Source organism: Vigna umbellata, chromosome 1 (genome assembly GCF_029865625.1).
Source record: "Vigna umbellata cultivar VRB3 chromosome 1, Vumbellata_1.0, whole genome shotgun sequence".
Classification (NCBI taxonomy): domain Eukaryota; kingdom Viridiplantae; phylum Streptophyta; class Magnoliopsida; order Fabales; family Fabaceae; genus Vigna; species Vigna umbellata.
In genome coordinates this window covers 46,320,745-46,341,688 of record NC_142165.1, presented here as the reverse complement: position 1 = coordinate 46,341,688, position 20,944 = coordinate 46,320,745, and the positions used below count along the sequence as shown (strand labels likewise).

Sequence of the window (20,944 nt, the reverse complement as noted above, 5' to 3'; positions counted from 1 at the left end):
CACGTCACCATCTTCTTCAACCTTCAGCCCAAACAAAAACTGAAACCCTAATTTCTCTCTAGCCACCTAACCCTAGCGCCTCCACACTTAAACCCTCAGGTCGCCACCGCAATCACCAAAGACCTTCAAACATAACCCAGAAGACCATCACCAGGACGCCGCTGCGACCACCTCCACGCGCCACCATCATCATCGCGCGCCTTCACCATCATCTTCTTCCAATTCGCGTTGCCACCATAGCCTCGTCGCCAGCACCATGTCGTTGTGCCCATCCTCTCCTTCCACCATCAACCTCGCGTCAGCCGCTGCGAAGCGCACTTCCACCATCATCAACTGCACCGGAAACCTACATCAAATCCAATCCAGAAAACCCGCAAAAACCTAGAAATAGCATCATTGTGATTCGCGATGTCTTCGTGAGTTCGTCCTTCTCCATTGACGCAACCTAGCAGTTCGAAACCCTCAACCTTATCACGCCTAAGAACCACCATATTTGCGAACCTAGCAGTTCGAAACCCGCAATGTCTTCATCTTCTTCTTCATTGAGCCAACATCGCCGCGAGAGAGAACAAGAATCGTGACCACCACTGGCGTGCTTCCATCATCACAACAGCGAATGACCCTCCTTGATTAGAACATGTGGCAACTCCACGTGGGCAGTTAAATGTCATCTCATTTGGGTATTGCACAGCTGGACAATTGGTCGTTAACGATTTAAACGCCGTTTACAAAAAACACTAAATTGAACATAAATTACATTCTTTAGGACAACATTGAACAGAAAAAAAAAACTAAGACTATTTCGAACAAATCTAATAAAAATAGGGACCATCAGTGCTATTAAGCCTTCTATAAAAAAGAATCAGAGGTTTGGGTTGGAAACCACATATCAAGAAATGCATTATCGTATATGGAACGAGGTTGGGAATTGTAGTTGTTAAACCACATATCAAAAAATGCATTATTGTAGATGGGGGAATTGTAGTTGTTGCAACATTGAACCTCTATATGAAGTATATGAAATTCTCGTTTTCTTTAATAGAAAAAAGATCTTAACAAAGAAATCCACTGGATATATGTACACTAACCCTCTAGTAAAAATTTTAGATTCTTTTTATATAGTATTTTAATTTAAGATTAGGATTTGATATAGTATTTTTAGTTTGCTATAATCAAACAAATTTGTGAAATCGTGTACATCATCATTCTTTTTAAATTATTTATTGCACCATTACTTATCTTTTTAGTAAATGAGTTTATCTCAAATAAGACATAAATCTAGTTAAAATTAATGTAATTAAAAAGTGACAACATTATCCAATTAAAAATTAATGTAATTAAATTTTATAATTTTTTCAGCAACACTTGTTAGTTTTTTGATGAAGGACATTTTAATTAAAACAAAACTGAAACCTAATTAAGTGTATGTGTGTGCGTCCTCTCATCCTCCTTCAAAGTCAATGTATCTTCGTGTTTGTAAATTCGAGTACTGTTTTTAAGTTAATCGCAAAAATCTTTGATCAAGAAAGATACAAAACCTCAAGTTAACAATAGATTATGAACCATAAATATGTAATAATTGAATCACATTATATATATATATATATTATAAATTATAATATATATGTATGGATGTTTGTTTTTTATGGACTTAGAATTTCTAGAAATATATAGTCTTATGTTTTTTTTACCTATGATTAGCCACCTTAATCCTTTATTAATTCTCTTAAATTTTGTTTCTTAGACTAACACTGACATATAAGGTCATTTCGTCTCTTATTAATATGTTGACCGATATCTTATCCTCATACTCTCTCTATATATTTTAATAAAAAAAAGAACTTACTATCTATCTATATTATAATTTTATAATTTATTACTTTTATAAGCACCATCTTATTCTTTTTTTCTGGTAAATATTTCATAAACTAATTATTTGCCTCTTTCAATTGCTTTTACCTCCCCAAGAAAAGTTTCTTTCTGATGATTATCTCAACTTCCTCTTTTCACGTTGGCTCCCTTGACTCAGTTTTCCAGACTATGATTAAGTCTAATTGTGTAAAATAATATTTTATATTAAGATTTAGTTGCAAGTTAAATAATATAAATATAAAAGATCAGTGCATGTCTCAGAAAAATAAAATCATTACACGTATCTTCAACATTCCTTCCATACGAGAGATTATGTGGATTGCGGATCGCGTCCATTCTGAAAGGAGATCTTATTTGTAATTTATATAAAAGTACAGTACAAGACTTGCATAAGGGCATTTGAAATGTTTTATATTATATGCTTACGATTTTGTCTTTTGGAATGTGTATTAAGCAATGTTCGTTAACTCTGAAATCGACTCTTAATCATTTATAATAAAGAGAAAAATAGAAAGAAAAGAAAGAAGGATAAAAACATGGTAAAAATGTCAATGAAAACATGTTGAAGCAGTAGTATTTCGAAATCCGGAAAGAGACGGTCAAAAAGCCAAACGGAATGACATAGAAACTTCGGGGGCAGAGTGGTTAATGGTCAACAACACGGTTGCGAAAAATCAAAATTTTATTACTCAAGCTTAGTTTGAAATGGCGGAAAAAATAATACAAAAATATAATAATCTAATTCCATACATTGAGTTCATCCATTATATAAAGACAATCCTCGCAACACCTCTAAACTATATCTCAATTAGCTTTCTCTCTTTCTTAGGCATATTTTACTTGCTAGGCATGGTTGAGCTTCGGTTCAGCTCAAAGGCTATTCCAACAACGTTGTTGCTTCTGTGTTTCTTCCTCATTTTGGGGAATTTCCGCAATGCAGAGGCCAGAAATAGACATTACAAATGGAATGTGAAGTATGAGTTTAGGTCCCCAGATTGCTTTAAGAAGCTGGTTATCACAATCAATGGAAACACTCCGGGGCCCACCATCCAGGCTGAGGAGGGTGACACGGTTGTTGTTCAAGTTAACAACACTTTGCTCACAGAAAACCTTTCCATCCACTGGCATGGCATCAGACAGGTTCGCCTTAATTTTGTACGACAAAACATCATCAAAATATAACTTTAAAATTGACTATTTATATGGTTTGTATATGGCAGATTGGAACTCCTTGGTTTGATGGAACAGAAGGAGTAACTCAATGTCCGATATTGCCTGGCGACACGTTTGTTTATCGGTTTGTTGTAGACAGGGTAAGTTATCATGTTAATTCCTTATCTTGTGTCATGTGTTCAATTCTTTCATGGTTCTTAAAATCTGATTTGCTCGAATCTGTTATGTTACAGCCTGGTACATATCTTTACCATGCTCACTACGGAATGCAAAGGGAAGCGGGGCTATATGGACTGATTCGTGTGGCAGCCCGTGACCCTGAACCCTTTACCTATGACTTTGACAGAAGCATTATTCTGAACGATTGGTACCACAAGAGCACTTACGAACAAGCTGCTGGACTGTCTTCAATTCCATTCCAATGGGTGGGAGAACCTCAGGTAAAAATTGATTCTTTAATGCAAAATCTACTTTCTTTTTTCTTTGTTCTTCACCATTGGTTTTATTCTTATTCTTTGTATGTATTTGTTTTCCCCAGTCACTTCTGATTCATGGAAAAGGAAGATTCAACTGCTCCCAATCTCCAAGCTTGAGAACGGATGTTTGTGACATGTCAAAATGTTCTCCCTTTGTACAAACGGTGATCCCAGGGAAAACATACCGACTCAGAATTGGCAGCTTGACTGCTTTATCTGCACTCAGTTTCCAAATAGAGGTAATCAAAGGTTTTCATACATATTCTTAAAATCAGCAGCTTAAATTGAAGTATAAGTTGTGCTGATGAAAGTTTACTTTATTTATTTTGTATTGCAGGGCCATAATATGACGGTGGTTGAAGCAGATGGTCACTATGTCGAACCATTTGTGGTGAAAAACCTCTTCATATACTCTGGTGAGACGTACTCAGTTCTGGTGAAAACGGATCAAGACCCATCAAGGAACTATTGGATCACTTCAAACGTGGTAAGCAGAAACAGAACCACCCCACCAGGGTTGGGCATTTTCAACTACTACCCCAACCACCCAAAACGGTCCCCTCCAACGGTTCCACCTTCCCCTCCTGCATGGGACGACGTTGAGCCAAGGCTGGCACAGAGCCTCGCCATCAAGGCACGCCAAGGGTACATTCAAAAGCCACCCACAACCTCGGATAGAGTCATACTGCTCCTCAACACACAGAACAACATAAGCGAGTACAGACACTGGTCTGTCAACAATGTCTCTTTCACACTCCCTCACACCCCTTATCTCATTGCCCTCAAAGAGAACATAACCAACGCATTTGACCCCACTCCTCCCCCTGACGGCCATGAATTTGCCAACTACGACATTTTCAATGTGTCCCCAAACGCGAATGCCACTTCTAGCAACGGCATTTACAGGCTGAAGTTCAACACGACGGTGGATCTCATACTTCAAAATGCCAACACCATGAACAAAAACAACAGCGAGACGCATCCGTGGCACCTTCACGGGCACGACTTTTGGGTTCTTGGGTATGGGAAGGGAAAGTTTGACGCGAACAACGATACGAAAAAGTATAATTTGGAGAATCCCATAATGAAGAATACGGTTCCGGTTCACCCCTTTGGTTGGACAGCGCTGAGGTTTAGGTCGGATAACCCTGGCGTGTGGGCTTTCCATTGCCATATAGAGTCTCACTTCTACATGGGAATGGGAGTGGTTTTTGAAGAAGGAATCGAAAGGGTTGGGAAGCTCCCTTCATCCATCATGGGTTGTGGTCAAACCAAAGGTTTTCATAGGCCATAATTACCATGTACTTTTCCTTTCATTCAATTCTTTTCCAAAACCATTACCATACCACAGATGTGTCTGCCTGGATTATACAAACTACACCTTTGTTAGCCTGTAAATTGTACTTCTACTACTTCCTTGGTTATAGCAGTTGATAAATTGAAAACATTTTTTATGGACAAGTTTCAGTTATAATATCAAAGATATTTAAATACTCACTATTAATATTAATATTAGAATTAGAGTAATAGTATACAAATTCTTACATTTATTTGTAAAATGATAGTAAATTTTTGAAGTAAGGTGTCATGATATACTTTTATATTTATTTAACACAATATAGTTTGACACAGGATATAAGTAAAATGGTTGAGAATAAAAAATAAAAAAAGATAATATCAAATAAATATAAAAAAATATATATCAAAATATAATTTTTCAGACATTTATATTTTAAAAAAGAAAATAGTGATAAATGAACGGAAAAAAATTTATGTGTATAAAAAAAATATTTTTCTTAATATTAATATGAGTGAGTATGCTTATATATACTCTAAATCACTTTGTATATATTTGACTGAGAAGGCAATTGTATCTTAGTTTATATCATTTTCAGTATATATGGTTACCTACCGCAATCTTGGCATATATAAGTGTTGCTTGGTCATAAATCACGCTTCTCTGACAAAGTCAATACTAGTTAGACAAAAAAATATATACATAATTTAAAACTCAGCATAAAAATGGTATTTTAAAGAAGTGAATTTGTTATTTTAAAGGTTATATTTTTAGTTAATTAATTGAGAAGCTTTCAAGACTCTAATCTCTACTCAATGTGCAAATTGTAATATTAATTACGAAAGAATTGCAGATTGTCTCTTAGAAACTAACAACATTATTACAAGTGCTTTAAACAATACTTTATATATTCACCTTCAAAATACGCGTTGAGTTAATCATACATAAGACGTATTATCACGTCGAAAGTGCGTTCATCCCGAAAGGGAAAATTTAATAGTTTATGTATATATGTCACGCATTGTAATTTCTCTGAAGGCGGTCTAATCTATTTTTAATAGTTCTGAAGATAAGGATATAGAAAAAATAATAATAATTGAAGACTAGTGCGTTTTAAGAATTTAATTTTATACAGTATTATTTTAATCCAGGTTGTTAATTTTTTTCAATATGACTTTTGGTTAATTCATGATAATTTACAGCTTGTACTTTTTCTAAGTCAAGACCATATACAAAGTCATTTGTTAATTGCAAAGGAAATTACGAGGCAAGTAACATCAATTTTTGCTCCACACGAAGAAGAAACAAAATGTCAAATTTCAAAATTTGAATTTTCTATCACCAACTTAGTTTGAAAACTTAAATATTTGTTTTCACAATTTAAAATAAAATGAAAAACAAAAACACATTTTTTCATGAAGTGTTTTCTTAGACTAAATCACTTAAAAAAAAATCTTCTTTCCAGTTTGACAATTCATTTATATCAACTTTCTTTCATGAATTATCATAGATAGTAGACATCTCATTATTAATTTCTTTTTTCCACAATTGACTTATTTTCCTTTGAGCTTATCTTCTATGTGTCATTTTCAAAAAAAGATATTATGATTTCTTAATATAATATAAGAACACGATGATGTTTTTCTTTCAAGAAAAAATTATTAAAAAAAATAGTTAAGTACTTCACAAATATAAAACTAAAATTTCTATTTAAAAAAATGATTAATCACTTTTTATTTTTATGTAAAAAAGAAATAAAATTATTTAGTTTATGTACGTTGGATACGTTTACAAATCAGATGAATAAAACTTACATAGTTGCATTTTGTTTAAACGCAACTCAGTATCGAACTTAATAATATCATTTATATTTTTTATATTTGCAAGAATAATTAAATGTTTTTTCTATTTATATAATTTATATGTTTTTAAAAAAATATATTTAATTGTTTTTTTTGTTATTGTTTAGAGGGTGAACTATAATTTGTTATTACAATTTAATGTGTTTATTATCTAATCTTAGGGAAAAAAATAGAAATACAATCATTCATTCTTTTTAAATGTTTATTGTCTAATTTTAAAAACAAAATTGGAAAAATGATATTAAGATCATTATGAGAATATTTTTTTAAAAAACATAACCACCACATTAAATAAAAATTATAATGTGAGATGAAAAAAATCTTAATATGAACGAAGAAAGTTGGTCAACCAAAAAGTTAAATAATAATAAAACATTAAAGTAAGTATTTAAAGAACCAAGAAAGGACCAGTTTCACTACAAAAATATATAATTTTTCCGGGGGTTATTTTTAGCGTTTTCGACGGTTTTAACCCCTAGAAAATCCGTTTTCCGCGGTTTCATTAAGCTATGGTAAAAGCAGCGCCACTAAACATTACCGGCGGTTTTCTACGAAACCGCCAGGAATAGCCAGGATTTCTTATAACTGTCCCTTTTTTTAAGGGTTTCCTCTAAAACCGCCGAAAATGTAGTGATAGCTCAAATTTTTATTTTTATTTACAAATATATTCTTTTTTCAAATCTTTCCATCAAAGCAGCCACCCTTATAGTCCAACAAAGTTTGAAATAAATAAAAAAATAAAAATCGTTTTATAATCTAACAAAGTTTAAAACAAATACAAAAATAAAACATTTAGGAGATCTGGAACACCTTTTTAGATTGTCTTTCCACTTTCCACTAAGCTTCAAAGTACAAAAACAACCCTTCTGCTTTATAATACAATTTCTTCCCCAAACCATCTCATAATTGTGTGTTTAAGTACATTTCATGTTTGGTTTTAAAAGACTCTTGCTAGTACGAGAGATTCATCAAATAAATGATATGTTGATATTAGTTAATGGGATTCACGTAGTTGATAGAACCCACCGAAATTACTATAAATTTTCAGGCCATAGACATATTTATGAAAGTACCATACCCCACTAACCATTGCTACCAACAGTTTCAATGTAATGTTTGAATAAACTTTAGTTACATTAAAAACTGAAAGACTGATTTTAAATACTTCTGATTAAAAACTTGCAGCTGGAGAAGTAAGAAAAAGACAAGAATGAGAATGGAGACTCATTACTACATGTTTTTGATAACCAACTTAACACATCACTGCATTCATTACTAGGGTCACTCTATCCTGATATTTTCTCCACTCCTACTGTTGCTAATCTTCTGATTCTGATACATACTGATTCAACTTCATTCAAACAGTTTGGAAGAGGTGAGTTAATTCCTCAAGTATAAATATAAATAAAACAGATATAAAATGTTAAAAATATAAAATATCCAAAAACAGATGAAACTCATTCATTAGAAACAACCATATTAATATTTAGAAATAGCCATAATAAAACCATAACTATATTTAAGAGAGACTAACAAGGAAAGTGATTCAAAAGATGAAATATACATGAAGACTAGCCCAGGGACTGATGAGGATGATCCTTCCCTTGTTTGGCAGCTTTATGAAAGCACAAAAGATACTAGCATATCAATACATACACAACTAAAAGGATGGCAAGTGATATTTGCGTCCTCAAAACATCATACCATATCAAGCCAGGCATAACTAATTGTTCATACATGTCTAATTTTCTTCATCTTCATTATATTCATTGTTTGGTACACTTCCTTGATCAGATACCTACAATATTATTTAATAGTTAGTTGGTTCCACCTCGACGCTCAACCAGATGAACACGAAGCCAAACAGGAGAAGATGAACACAAAGCCAAGGAGAAGATTGTAGTGCGGAAAAGGGTTTGAGAGAAAATTTGATGAGAACGGGAGGAAGGTTAGGGTTTAGATTTCAGAGAATTAGAGATGAGATGAATAAACGACTGAAAGCGCGGGGAGGGAATAATATGGGTTGGGTAAGTATTCTAAAAATAAAAAAGTTTAAAAAAATAATAAAAAATAATAACCTGCGGTTTTTAGAGATAAACCCCCAAAAATTTTTGGAGTTTTCAAATCCGTCTCCAAAAAAGCCCTCATAAAATTAATATTTTTGTAGTGTTTGACATTGTTATTAGTTGACATTCACTTTATTTTTTTTACTTTCATTTTACAACCTATTTTAACAATAATACTATATTTATTAAAAATAAATATAAATAAAATTTTAAACCTTTTTAATTCACATTGCAAAACGGAAGATCTGGTTCTGAGTATGGGATGGGCAAATATGAGGACTGTGGAAATAAATTATGGAAGTGGAGGAAGCAACAGACTCTAGTTGATACACGACAGAAGGCCCTAGTCCAAATCAATATTGTGCTTACAGTAATGAGCACTTAAATAAGTTTTTTTTTTCAAACTATTTTTAAAATATTATATTTAGTCTTTAAAGTAAATTATCTATTTTTTTTATTTTTTTATTTTGTGAAAATTTAACTAAAATATTTTCTTTAATAAATGACATATAAAAGTTATATTATAGTTTACTTTAAATTTTCGTTTATCATATAGAAAACACTTCTTATTAAGAAAAATCTTTTATATAACTTTGATAAAATGATCTACAAAATACATTGTCTTTAATACTGTATCTAAAGACCACGGGAGAAAAGTCTATACTTAAGAAGAATGACTAATGAGCAAATATTCAAATATTAGGATAAATACATATTATAAGTCACTAAAATTCAAAAAATAAAAAAAAAATATCCAAAAGGATGGAAGATGAAGATAAAAATAATCAAAATTATAAAAACCTATAAGATCATAGATCATAGATAAGAGTATAATGATATTGATAGTTTACTTTTATATATATATATATATATATATATATATATATATATATATATATATATATATATATATATATATATATATATATATATATATACACACACACACACACTTTTATATCCATACAAATAACATAAAAATTAACTAAAAAAATCAGGTATAGTGTTACACTTTAAATTGATAGTAACATTCCTAATAAAGAAAATATGTTAATCAAGTCGTAGTTTAAGAGTGATAAACATTTAATGCATTAAATTATTGAATACTAATTATAAAATTCAAGACAAATAAAACTTATGTCTACATAAAACTAAAATTGATAATAAAAATATTCGACAAATTCAAATAAAATAAACATGTTAATAAAACCAAGAAAAAAAAGCATTGAAAAAAACTTCTCCACTCTTTAAATCATTAAAATAATTGTCAAGATAAATAAAATAATGGAAAACATAACCAAAATCACATGCAAATCAAGTCATATCAAAACTTGCTAACACCACGTATACGAAATATTCATTAATTAATGTATATAATAAATCTTGAACGAAGTTAGAGGGTGTGGAGGAGTTATTGTCGCCAATACGGAAGAGTTATCACCGATGATGGAGAAAGGAAAACTCGTATGCTACTTGGTTCAAAACATAGTCACTAAACAAAAACAATCGGTGAAAATAAAATAAAATAATCCCAAGGCAGTTAAATAACATGCATTTGTGTTAAATGAAAGAAAACTTACCTCTGGAGGTGATCGCACAAGTCGTCGCAATTGTTGGGGGAGGCTTAGGAAGAAAGTGCGTGAAGAAACAAAAATGCTCTCGCATTGATTTTAATTATAAAATAATTCTAAAATTGAAGAAAGAAATTAAATTGATTTAATGAAATATATGGTAAAGACTTTACTAAAGTTGGATTTGATGATCTAATTCCATGCAACAACACCAAACAATATACTTCTAATTCTTTCTCGAGCATTCACATCATATGTAACAAGTTCTAATGTCTTAGTGATAAGTCTAAACTTTAATAATAAAGGTCCTATGTCTTAGCAATTTTTACTATAAGTTTACATTAAGTTCAACATTTTGATGTGATGAATGACTAATTGTTTTCACATGTATGTCTAGCATGTGAAATCTATTAGTTGTCTTATCCGAACCAGATTTCCCAAACTATTTTTCAATCACTCGATACTACCAAATATGCAAACAATAATCATGTAATTAAAAACAAGAATAGAACACAAAAATGGTAGAAAAGAAATATATTAAATAGTAAAAATCACAAAGAATTAAGATACATTAGATCCAACCTTTGTGAACAAGGGAGTTATAATTACTCCTATACATTTTCTAAACAATGAACAATATCTCTAGTCTCAAAAACGAGCTTTTGTCATATATCTCTTAAAGTTAGCTAGATTCCTATACCCTAAACATATGTTTTTTTAACTCTCTCAAGCCTCCCTATTTATATATAAGATTTAGGCGAGTTTTATGTGTAATATTTTCACAAAATAAGTATCAAATATTTTTATTTTCCAATTTTTTAAATGAAAACCTCAATTATTTTAAAAAATAATTATAAAAATACTAATAAAAGATAAAACAAAATAAAAACAATAATAATGTTAATTATCAAAGATCAAAATAAAGATTAAATAAATTAAAAGCTAAAGAATAGTTGATGTTTTTAATATAAGCTAACTAATGATTAAAATTAACATTATAATAAATAAATTAAGTATATTATTAAGGGTTTACAACTTGTTTTTATGTCAGGTTGTTAAATGCTGTGGGGCCACTATGAAGTATTGGATTTATTGAGGTGACCCAATGAATGGCTTGAAAAATAAAGGATTTAGAGATTCGAAATTTGATTCCAAACTACTGAAGAAATGTATTAATTTATTTGTTAATAAATGGTCTACCTTTATAATCACACGTTCTAAGCCATGTTGATAAAGAACATGTTTCCTAAAGAATTTATAAAATTGGTGGGCAATCCTTATACTTAAAGGTTTGGTCTCTATTTATTAATTAGTGAACAATGATTAGAAAATTGAACCTTTTAGCCTGTCTATTTCCCAAATGGTGAAAAGTAATGTGTGTAACTCTTTTTTTAGTGTAGTAAGAAATAACTACCAAAGTATTGCAACACTTTTGGTGTAGAGGTTCATTACATTTCGTCTAGGAACCTTGTTATTTGACTAGCACTTGACTTTGCTTATGTGGCAGAAGTAATATTTGTTTATTTAGTTGTGGGCCTTTACTTATGAAAGAGTAAATAAAATGTTTAGAGGTTTCCATCGTAGAAGGATAATGTCATCTATGACGGGACAATGAGATTCTTCGTCTTATGGGCCATAGTGGAAGTTTACTCGATGTGATTGCAAACTTGTAAGCCGAGAAGACATTTGAGGCTTAATGACTACTTCTTATCAATCTAGTATTTGTGGTCTTTTAAAATCGGGTTGAAGATTGGTTTGGTATTATTGAGACTTGGCTTTAGGTTGAGAATGTGCATCGTCACGACTTAGTTATGCTTCTTTCATCTCCCTATGGTTTTTTATTAATCAATCTTTTGATCTTAACTCGTAGGCTTTTGACCTCAGTTTAATCTTCCTGCAGGGAAATGACTCGACACTAATTGACCTAAAAAACGATTACTATATATTGTCAAAACCTCTTCATATATAGGATATATTACCCATTCATACGTTGAATAAGACACATCTAAAATCAAGTATTAGATGATCACAAAAGAACGATAGAAAGATATATTATATTCAGTGGAATTTCATCTTGAACTTAGGTTGAAGGTTAACCTCCAAAACACCTACTATGGTATGGAAAATCTATTATTTCATCTTCCATTATTATTTCCCAATATAGATATATATTTTGGGTTAAAATGTAAAAATAAAAAAATCTGATCAAAATATTAATATTTGAATTATAAACTAAAATTTCCCAAGTATGCATGCAACAGACTTAAACGTTTGTGAAGGTTTTATTGAAGAACAAAATCAACAAATTGACTGACTATATATGACTATACACAGGTTATGCTCAAACCAAAGGAAGATAACACAAGCTAATGAGAGCGATAACAGAGTGAACTAACTACAAACTGCACTCAGAGATCACTCATCGTGAATCTGAGGATGGAATTATTCACAGGCCATGGTGGTCTTCAATCTCCACCATTGCCTTGACGTGAGGCAATGGAGGCACACCAGTGACGCAACTTCCACGTCCATCAAGAGCAGAACAAGTTCCATGTGGCATCTGTTCTGCAGAATCTGAAACATCACTCTCTCCTTCTGAGGCTCCTTCACCGCCTACGATAGTATCATAAACAGCAGCCACAGGATTGATATGGGGAAACGGTAAATACACACTGTGCACCACGATCTTCACGTTGCGGATCAAATCCGCAACCTTAAGCCTCACGTAGTTAATCCTCATTGGTGCCGACATCTCTCCTCCGCCGGAGGTCGTGATGATGAGCGGCTGACCTCGTTCCAGCGTTGGCAGAGCAGTTCCGACTGGAAGCTTCTCGAGATCCGCAATCGACAGGTAATGGTTCGGCACGATGTGGAACCTGACGTTACTGATGTAAGCGTGCGAACCGGAGAAGATGGAGATGTCGTCAACGGCGAACACAGTCATGTTGTTAAGCGTCACGAGCTCCGCGTACTTAACCTTCATCGCCAAGGCGAGGATGCTGAAGCCGTTGTTGCGGAGTCTGAGCATCGCGTCTCGGAGCATCAAGCGCATCATAGAAGGTTGCGCGGCCGCGTTGTTAGAGTGGAGATGATGCTGACCGTGACCGGAACGGTGATCCGGATGGAACGGAAATGAGAGCGACGTCATCCTCTCCACCTCGCAAGAGAACGGGGATAGAGGGGAGACGAAACCTTGAAGGCCGTGAACAACTACCATGCCGTTGTTGAAGAGATCCGGTTGCGTGATCTCCACACCGCCTATGAAAACCTTCGCGAAAGAGGAAACAAATACATAGTGATTAAACTGAACAAAAAATAAAAATAGATTCCGGCTGAAAATTAATCTATAAGTTAACATGAGAGGAAGACCTTTGCGGCGGCCATGGTGTTGTTGGTGTTGGTATTGGTGTTGGTGTTCCGATGATGCGTCTCGGAGGTAACAGTGATGCAACGTCCTGCACTCAAGGTCTCAATCTTGGTGCCGAAAGCAAGTTTCCGGAGATAATCGATGGTGAAGAGGCCGGGAACGATGTGCTCGCGGAGGAGGTTCGGGACGGAGCAAGAAACGCAGGTGCGGAGAGAAGCATCGGAGGGAGCGAAGATTGTGGAAGGACCGTTCCAGGCTGAGGAAGCGGTGGTTGCTGCGTCGGACAGTGAGGGTGCTGCCGTTGCCAGCTCGTGGAAGCCGAGGTGAGATAAGATCGGAGGGAGGAGCGCGGTGTGAGAAAAGAACGAGTGTTCTTGGATATTGTGCGGAGTTGGTGGAGGATTGGATGGCGGGAAGGGAGCTTCGAAACCTTGGTTGGTGGCGGTGGAGGCAGGGGTGGCGGTTGTGGCCGTGACCTTGGTGCCGTAGAGTATGGCAAGGAAAGACGCGGCGCATAGAAGAGCGAATCGCAGGGAGAAGGAATTTTCCATAGCGGACAGAGTATTCAAGAAGCAAAGATTGGAGTTGGGAGTAAGTGCAAGCGGGAAATGAAGCCAGTGAGATGTTTATATGAGCGCGCGCGAGTGAACGGCTTTGAGAAGTTAGTTAGGGAATATTGGGAAACGTACTTGTTAGTTACGCTTACGTGGCCGTTTGAGGTGAGAGGGTTTTTGAGTTTCTTTATTTTATTTTTCTGATTATTTGTGTTCAGACCTTGGTTTTCTTGATCTGGCCCAATTAAGTATTGAAGGCCCAATATTTGCCATTTTGTAGCCCAAAATAAATGTAGAGTTTATTTTTTTCTTTTATAAAATCTTTAGACGGAAGATATTTAAGTTTTTTGCTAAAAAAACAAAATGAAGAATATAGGAATGGAAAAGCTAACCGTTAATATCGGGAGTGAGGCATAGAAAGAATTGAGTAAAGATATAGATAACGTGGAACAGAAAGGAAAATGGCACTCTCACTGTGTTCCGGTGTTCGCGTTCCTTATTGCTCTCCTTCGTGTTTTTGGAAACCAAATGGTAAGAATTGCGAAGCGCCTACTAAGTTGCCATGTGCAGTTCACAGTAAGAAAAATCCATTGGTTGGAATGGGTATTGGGTTGGTAACAGCGTGGGTGATGGGTTTAACGGCATTGGACGCGGACGCCACAAGAATCGAATACTACGCTACCGTTGGAGAGCCTTTGTGTGAGTACAAGTATGTGAAGTCTGGCCTCGGTTACTGTGATATTGTTGAGGGCTTCGGTGTAGAAGCTCCACTCGGTGAGCTTATCAATGTTAGTTACTCACTCAATTTCTGCACGTCGGCAAACATTTTAGTTTGTTAGTTAGTTATAGGTTCTTGTTCTGATTATGAATATTAATAGTATGCGCAACACAGGTTCACTATACTGCGAGATTTGCCGATGGAATAGTGTTTGATAGCAGCTACAAACGTGGTAGATCTCTCACCATGCGCATTGGTGTTGGCAAGGTACAGAGTTTATTTTTTATCCTAAAGTATTTTTAGTAACAGTTTTTGCTATGTTGTGACATATGAGAGTGTATTGTGTCCAGGTAATCAAGGGACTGGATCAGGGAATTTTAGGGGGTGAAGGAGTACCTCCAATGCGGATAGGTATTGATTTAATTATTAGATCATGACACGTGTCACTTGCTTGTCTCTTTACAGACTTGCTAATTTACCATTTTAACCCAGGTGGGAAACGCAAACTGCAGATTCCTCCACAGTTAGCATATGGCCCTGAACCTGCGGGGTGCTTCTCAGGTTACGTTTCATCGCATATAGAAAATTTAACTGTACCTGCAACACCAATAAAGTAGTAGAATAACACTACAGAACAGGGAAACTTTTATGCATATGTGTGTGTGTAAAAGATCATTTAGTACAATTCTTGTCTACTTGTTTAGGATTTCTTGAACTATTACATGGAACATGCGTTTTTTTAGTTCATTACTTTTGTTCTAGAAAAGGCTGTAGATATTAAGTGTACTATTTATTATCAGAATATGACTTGATTCGTTTTGTTTGATTTTGACAAGTTTGTCACTGATTCAATAAATAGGTGACTGCAACATACCCGCCAATGCCACTCTTCTGTATGATGTTAATTTTGTTGAGCTTTATTCGGGGAACAGATCAAAGTGAACGAACTCGAAACTGATCAGATACATATATGCATATGAACCACACATGGATTGGGTGAGTTTCCACAACTCAGAATTTTTATGTTCTTAAAACATATAGTTGAAATGGTAGCCAAACACTATTGTTGTGTTCAAATTTCGATTCTTGTGTGAAACAGAGTTCTTTGTGAATTTTATTATGTTGTTTAAATGGCAGGTAGAAGCAGACCTGCGGTAAATGAATTTAATATATCTTCCTGTAGTATAACGTGAAAACCTCTACTTAAAGCTATTATTGCTAAAGAGATAATGGTGATATTTACTGGTATGCTTTCTTTTCTTCTCTGGGCTAGTTTATCTAAAATAGGTACAATTCTAATTTCTTATTGTTTTTGGAGCAATGAAATAGAGGAGAATGTGGATCAACTTGTTTGGCAGAATCTCCTTCCTGATTCCAGCTACCATAAATTATTGTTCCTGTTTAGTGGAGTGGTACATAATTGACCTGGATATCCCTTTTGAGTATGATGACCAGTTCTTCCTGGGATACGTATTAGATAATTCACGTGTATCTCTGCACAGGACACGCGAGTAACTTGTGTATCTTTAGTTTAAATGTAATTTTCAATACTGCTCTCTGAATGGTAAAAATTTATTAATTCTTCATATGATAAATGTTACTTCTAATACATGGCACGCTTTACCCTTGTGATCTTCCAATTTGAAATAGGCATGACTATATTTGCTTAAGCAGTGAAATGCAAAGGGAGAGCCGTAATTTGAAAGTTAAACAGGATTAGTAATTAAAAAGGTTCAAATATGATTTCTATGCTGATTTGATTAATCATCCATTTGGGGTTATTAATCTAACTAAAGATATCCTAAATTTTAATTCTCTCAAATGCAAGTTGTGCTTCTGTGTCTGGTTCGACTTGTGAGGCAAATTAGCCCAGGCATACTAGCTAACATCTGACTAGCTTTTATGTCAGTATACGTTTTTTGCACCATTGAATATTTTCTTACAACGTGACGACGTTAGGTGTGGTTATCATAATAATAACGAGAATAGTAATCTGCATAATTATGTTGAATCCTCTATATTATCCCGAGGTTGCATATGCCTTTACACTTTGTGAGGATCAGGTAAAGGGAGAGGGAAATAGAAAAGGCCAAAGCAGAAAAAGTAAAGCTGATTCCTGCCTCACGTTGATTGAGAGAAAAGGGATATGCCTTCCTTGAACATTATGTTCCTGTTTTCTTCACCTTCTTCTGGGAACCAAGCGTATTGGAATTGGTTTAAATTTTGTATGCTTTTTCAAAAATAGCTCCAATGCAGACTGTCAAATTTTCCCTTTTGGTGATAAGAGGGGCCTAGTGTTCCGTAACTCGGCAGCTAGCAACGTTCGGGGTCGGCAAAGCCAAAATGCAATGCCATCGTGAATGTATATAGAACAGGAAAAATAATCAATGCCTCTAATTGAAGGCAATTTGGACTCCTTTCAACGATATTCTTCTTTCCTTGGTTAAGAATATTGACAAAAATACAAAATCTTATAAGTAATAAAGTGATAAATAAAAGTTTTTTCCACATATGCTTGTCCTTGGGCAATAAAGTATAGATTCTTATAATATGACAATTTGAACGATAAAATAAACATATAGACCATAGCATATAAAATAAATGAAAAATAATAAGATATTTGAATTTTAGAATTTTGTGCCATAAAATGAGTTTAATTTGGATGTGTGAAATCTTTGGATTTAAAGTCAGTTAGGCTTCTTAAAATGTAATTAACGTATTTCTCATCCAAGATCTAATTATCACCAACCCACACAATTTTTCTAACCTTAATATCTCAAGTGCTAGAATATTTTTATTTCATTATAAATCCCATAAATTGGTGTAATTAAGTTACTAGTTTTAAGAAAAAGGATTCTAACTATGCCTGTCCTTTCTCACTCTATCCCTAAGCATATAAAATCTTAATTATTTTATCCATATCACAGTTCAGTGTAGTTTTCCAATTACATTGAGAAATAAAAATCATGTAATCTAAAAACAAACATTAAGCATAAAAGAGTAGAAAAATAATAGTAATCTATAATTGAATAACAAAAAAATGAAATTACTTTATAGTAGATCGAATTAGTTTAATCTTCAATTATTAGAGATTTTAGCTATGAATAGCCATTGGAGAATATGTCATCCTAGAGCTTCCATTTATATAACTTCAAAATAATAAGTTTCCTTCTTTAAGTAAAATTTATATCAGCTTCTCATGATTTTCTTGCAGAAAGACATTTAATGTGAGATGGAAGTATATTAACTTCTAACCTAGGTTTCTCTTCATATAAATTCTTCTGTAGTTCTTTTCTCATATTATGTGGAATCTTCTTCAACACTTCCAAGCTTGCAAATTTTTCTACATCTTTCTCCTCCTCCTTTTGAGTTCTTGAAAAGAAGTGGATAAAACTCTATCCAAGGAAGAATACACATGTAATTGACACTAGAATACACCATTATATGTAGTAAGCACCTCATCTTGAACTTCAAGCTTGAATTTCCCCTTTCTAACATCACTAATGGTTTGAGCTATCTTTATAAATATTTTCTCTGAGATTATAGAAGGGATTGACGTCAATCTCTATCCAAAATCTTAAGACAATATATTAATGGATTTTCATCCTTATATAGTGTTTCATTTTCTTACGTGAAACTTAGATTCACACTTAAATTTTTAACCGATCATAACTATATTACTGCTTTCATATAATTTATTCCTTTCTCGTGTTAATTAGAGTTATAATTATGAGGTTGCGTAAAATTCTCATCTCAATATTATCTGAAATTCAACCCTTAATAGTAACTTAAGAAGAAATCTTAATCAAATATTTTGAAAACGTAACAAACATTTCACATCTTGTTTAATGAAAAATCTTAATATGGTATGTTATTGTAACTAGTTTAATCTTTCCCAGAAAAAACTATTCTTATTACTTAATATAAATCACATTTGTGATTTATCTTTTTTTCTAGAAACTTATCCGTTATTCTAGTCCAAGGTCTATTATTGTTGTTCCAATATATATGATATTATCCATAGTGGAAATGCATAACCTTGTTTAAAACAGTAACCTTAAAATATGAGACTGAAAAGCTTAATCAATGAAAATAATTCCTCAATTTAGAAATTAAGGTTAATAAAATTTTTGAGAAAAAATAATTGTGTAGATACAATTGAAAGAAAACCTGTGAAATTATAAATCAAAAGTGAAAAGAAAAATTTCCTCTCTTTAGAAACAATCAAAACTAAACTACCAATAAGTACCATTAAGGATTAAAAATATATCTCTGGTACATTTAGACAATTGCATCAAAACTATTTCAAAATATATACAGAAAGAGAATAGATAGATTGACAGATAAGAATTAGTATTCTTCCGTAATGAGCAACTTAATAATTTATATCACTGCTTTGTGTTTTTATCCGTGCAAGCAATAAGAAAAACATCAAACTCAAATTACAAGCAGACATTGTTTGTTATGCACCATGATCACAGCAACGTTGTTCTCATCTTTTTATGCAATAACCAAAAAAGAAGTCAACATCCAGGAAAGCAAGAACTTGAAAACGAACCAGATTAAAAAAAAAACGCAAAAGACAAAAACACTGCATTAAAATTTGAAAATTTACAATGCTGTGCGAAAAGACAGACATATGTTCTGTCTACACGATAGAGCAGGCATTTGGGTTTTCATCACTGAACATGGTGACGTAAGGGTCTTCATATCTTGTGATTGTTCCAGTGTTAGCAGGAACCTCCACTCTCCTCACATAACCAGGAGGAGCCTTCTTATCATAAGCTGCAACTGCATATGGATGTGCCACCAAGTTGTATGGCACATACGGCCAAATCTCAGCCTTTTTCCCTGTTGACTTCGCCTTCTTCAACACCTTGTTTGCTTCAACATACCCACTTACCGTCACTTTCTGCTGTTTACGGTTTATCTCTACAGATTTCACTCCTGCAGTAACCATTTCATCTTCAATAACTAACACTGCTCAATATAAAATGATGACAAGAATTTACGTAACTCACCGCTGAGCGAAGAGAGGGCGTTCTTGACCTTAAGCTCACACCCATCACAATCCATCCTCACCTTCAACTCCACCGTCTGAAACTGCTTCTTCTTTTTCTTCCTCTGCTGGTACCCACTACCCATTAGATCAGACAAGTACTCCAGTGTGCCTCCAACTCCCATTTCTCTCTGTTCAAACAAAAGATCAAAGCTTGTTCAAAAAGAAGGTGTTTGATGAGATCGTGAGACTCAAACTGGAAACCATACATTACACACATACACACAAATATATACCACACACCGTTACAACTCCATACAATGTCTTTTTTTTTCTTTCACTTTAATTATCTTATCACAGACTCTTTCCTTTCTTATTCCAGTCTGTGTATTTGCTAACACGGTTTGTACAGAACTTTTTATATTAGTACAACAGATTGATTGATATTGAAAACAAAGGGAAGCCAGCAGCTCTGAAACAAAAGAAGATGCAAGGAACTTTCTTTGTTAAAAATAAAAAATGGATTCCTTCCTTCCTTCTTTACCTTGAAATAATGATAAGAAAAGAAGAAAAAAAAACAGTGCTCTCTGCTATGCGCTGTGAAGAACTTGTATGGTACGTTTGAGTCGTTTCATTGACAGAGGGAGAGTCACATAGTTTATATACAGAGACGTTTAATCAGATTCAAACAGAGGAAAGAAAGGTCGTGGTCCCCATAACACCACAAAACAATACCCTTTTTCTTGCAAATGCTATTACCATGTTGTCTAAATTAATAACTTCACATTCATTTCACACATTAAAAAAAATAAAATAGTTATAAAAAAAATTATCTTTTAAAATTTTTTTAAAAAAATAAAAAGGATGGTATTAAATAAATGTAAAAAATAATATATATTTCAATCATTTAAAAATTGAGTTAACGCAATATAATATACTATACTCCTTCAAATTTTTGAAATATTATTTTAAGTTCAATACCGTGATAA

General features: G+C 33.5%; 4 protein-coding genes across 5 annotated transcripts; 2 read left to right on the top strand and 2 right to left on the bottom strand.

Moving 5' to 3' along the window:
• The first annotated feature begins 2,674 nt into the window (after positions 1–2,674).
• Positions 2,675–4,835, top strand: LOC124846726 (Cupredoxin superfamily protein). Its single transcript, XM_047324060.2, has 5 exons — positions 2,675–3,012; positions 3,093–3,185; positions 3,279–3,485; positions 3,584–3,760; positions 3,859–4,835. Exons 1-5 carry the CDS (start codon positions 2,722–2,724, stop codon positions 4,813–4,815), a joined length of 1,725 nt encoding a protein of 574 aa, XP_047180016.2. The 5' UTR covers positions 2,675–2,721; the 3' UTR covers positions 4,816–4,835.
• A 7,729-nt stretch (positions 4,836–12,564) lies between these two features.
• LOC124846731 (uncharacterized) lies at positions 12,565–14,375 on the bottom strand. Its single transcript, XM_088111167.1, has 2 exons — positions 13,687–14,375; positions 12,565–13,585 (listed from the first exon to the last, which is right to left on the bottom strand). Exons 1-2 carry the CDS (start codon positions 14,233–14,235, stop codon positions 12,764–12,766), a joined length of 1,371 nt encoding a protein of 456 aa, XP_087967293.1. The 5' UTR covers positions 14,236–14,375; the 3' UTR covers positions 12,565–12,763.
• A 238-nt stretch (positions 14,376–14,613) lies between these two features.
• PNSL4 (FK506-binding protein 16-2) lies at positions 14,614–16,542 on the top strand. The gene is made up of 7 exons (XM_047324058.2): positions 14,614–15,026; positions 15,131–15,223; positions 15,307–15,367; positions 15,449–15,517; positions 15,816–15,952; positions 16,094–16,201; positions 16,286–16,542. The coding sequence occupies exons 1-5, from the start codon at positions 14,700–14,702 to the stop codon at positions 15,896–15,898; spliced, it is 633 nt and encodes a 210-aa protein (XP_047180014.1). The 5' UTR covers positions 14,614–14,699; the 3' UTR covers positions 15,899–15,952; positions 16,094–16,201; positions 16,286–16,542.
• Positions 16,543–19,431: 2,889 nt separating this feature from the next.
• Positions 19,432–20,627, bottom strand: LOC124846729 (Heavy metal transport/detoxification superfamily protein). 2 transcript variants are annotated; one of them, XM_047324062.2, is made up of 3 exons: positions 20,500–20,627; positions 19,978–20,146; positions 19,432–19,903 (listed from the first exon to the last, which is right to left on the bottom strand). In XM_047324062.2, exons 2-3 carry the CDS (start codon positions 20,138–20,140, stop codon positions 19,605–19,607), a joined length of 462 nt encoding a protein of 153 aa, XP_047180018.1. In that variant the 5' UTR covers positions 20,141–20,146; positions 20,500–20,627; the 3' UTR covers positions 19,432–19,604. The 2 variants fall into 2 exon arrangements, with proteins under 2 accessions (XP_047180018.1, XP_047180020.1); XM_047324064.2 differs by lacking the exon at positions 20,500–20,627 and adding an exon at positions 20,259–20,460.
• Positions 20,628–20,944: the final 317 nt, after the last annotated feature.

Coding starts and splice junctions, on each gene's coding strand:
- LOC124846726 (XM_047324060.2), top strand. CDS start 2,722: ATGGTTGAGCTTCGGTTCAGCTCAAAGGCTATTCCAACAACGTTGTTG. Junction 3,486..3,583: donor AATGGGTGGGAGAACCTCAG/GTAAAAATTGAT, acceptor TGTTTTCCCCAG/TCACTTCTGATTCATGGAAA. Junction 3,761..3,858: donor CACTCAGTTTCCAAATAGAG/GTAATCAAAGGT, acceptor TTTGTATTGCAG/GGCCATAATATGACGGTGGT.
- LOC124846731 (XM_088111167.1), bottom strand. CDS start 14,235: ATGGAAAATTCCTTCTCCCTGCGATTCGCTCTTCTATGCGCCGCGTCT. Junction 13,586..13,686: donor ACACCATGGCCGCCGCAAAG/GTCTTCCTCTCA, acceptor TCTTTCGCGAAG/GTTTTCATAGGCGGTGTGGA.
- LOC124846729 (XM_047324062.2), bottom strand. CDS start 20,140: ATGGGAGTTGGAGGCACACTGGAGTACTTGTCTGATCTAATGGGTAGT. Junction 19,904..19,977: donor CGCCCTCTCTTCGCTCAGCG/GTGAGTTACGTA, acceptor TGGTTACTGCAG/GAGTGAAATCTGTAGAGATA.
- PNSL4 (XM_047324058.2), top strand. CDS start 14,700: ATGGCACTCTCACTGTGTTCCGGTGTTCGCGTTCCTTATTGCTCTCCT. Junction 15,027..15,130: donor CACTCGGTGAGCTTATCAAT/GTTAGTTACTCA, acceptor TGCGCAACACAG/GTTCACTATACTGCGAGATT. Junction 15,224..15,306: donor TGCGCATTGGTGTTGGCAAG/GTACAGAGTTTA, acceptor TATTGTGTCCAG/GTAATCAAGGGACTGGATCA.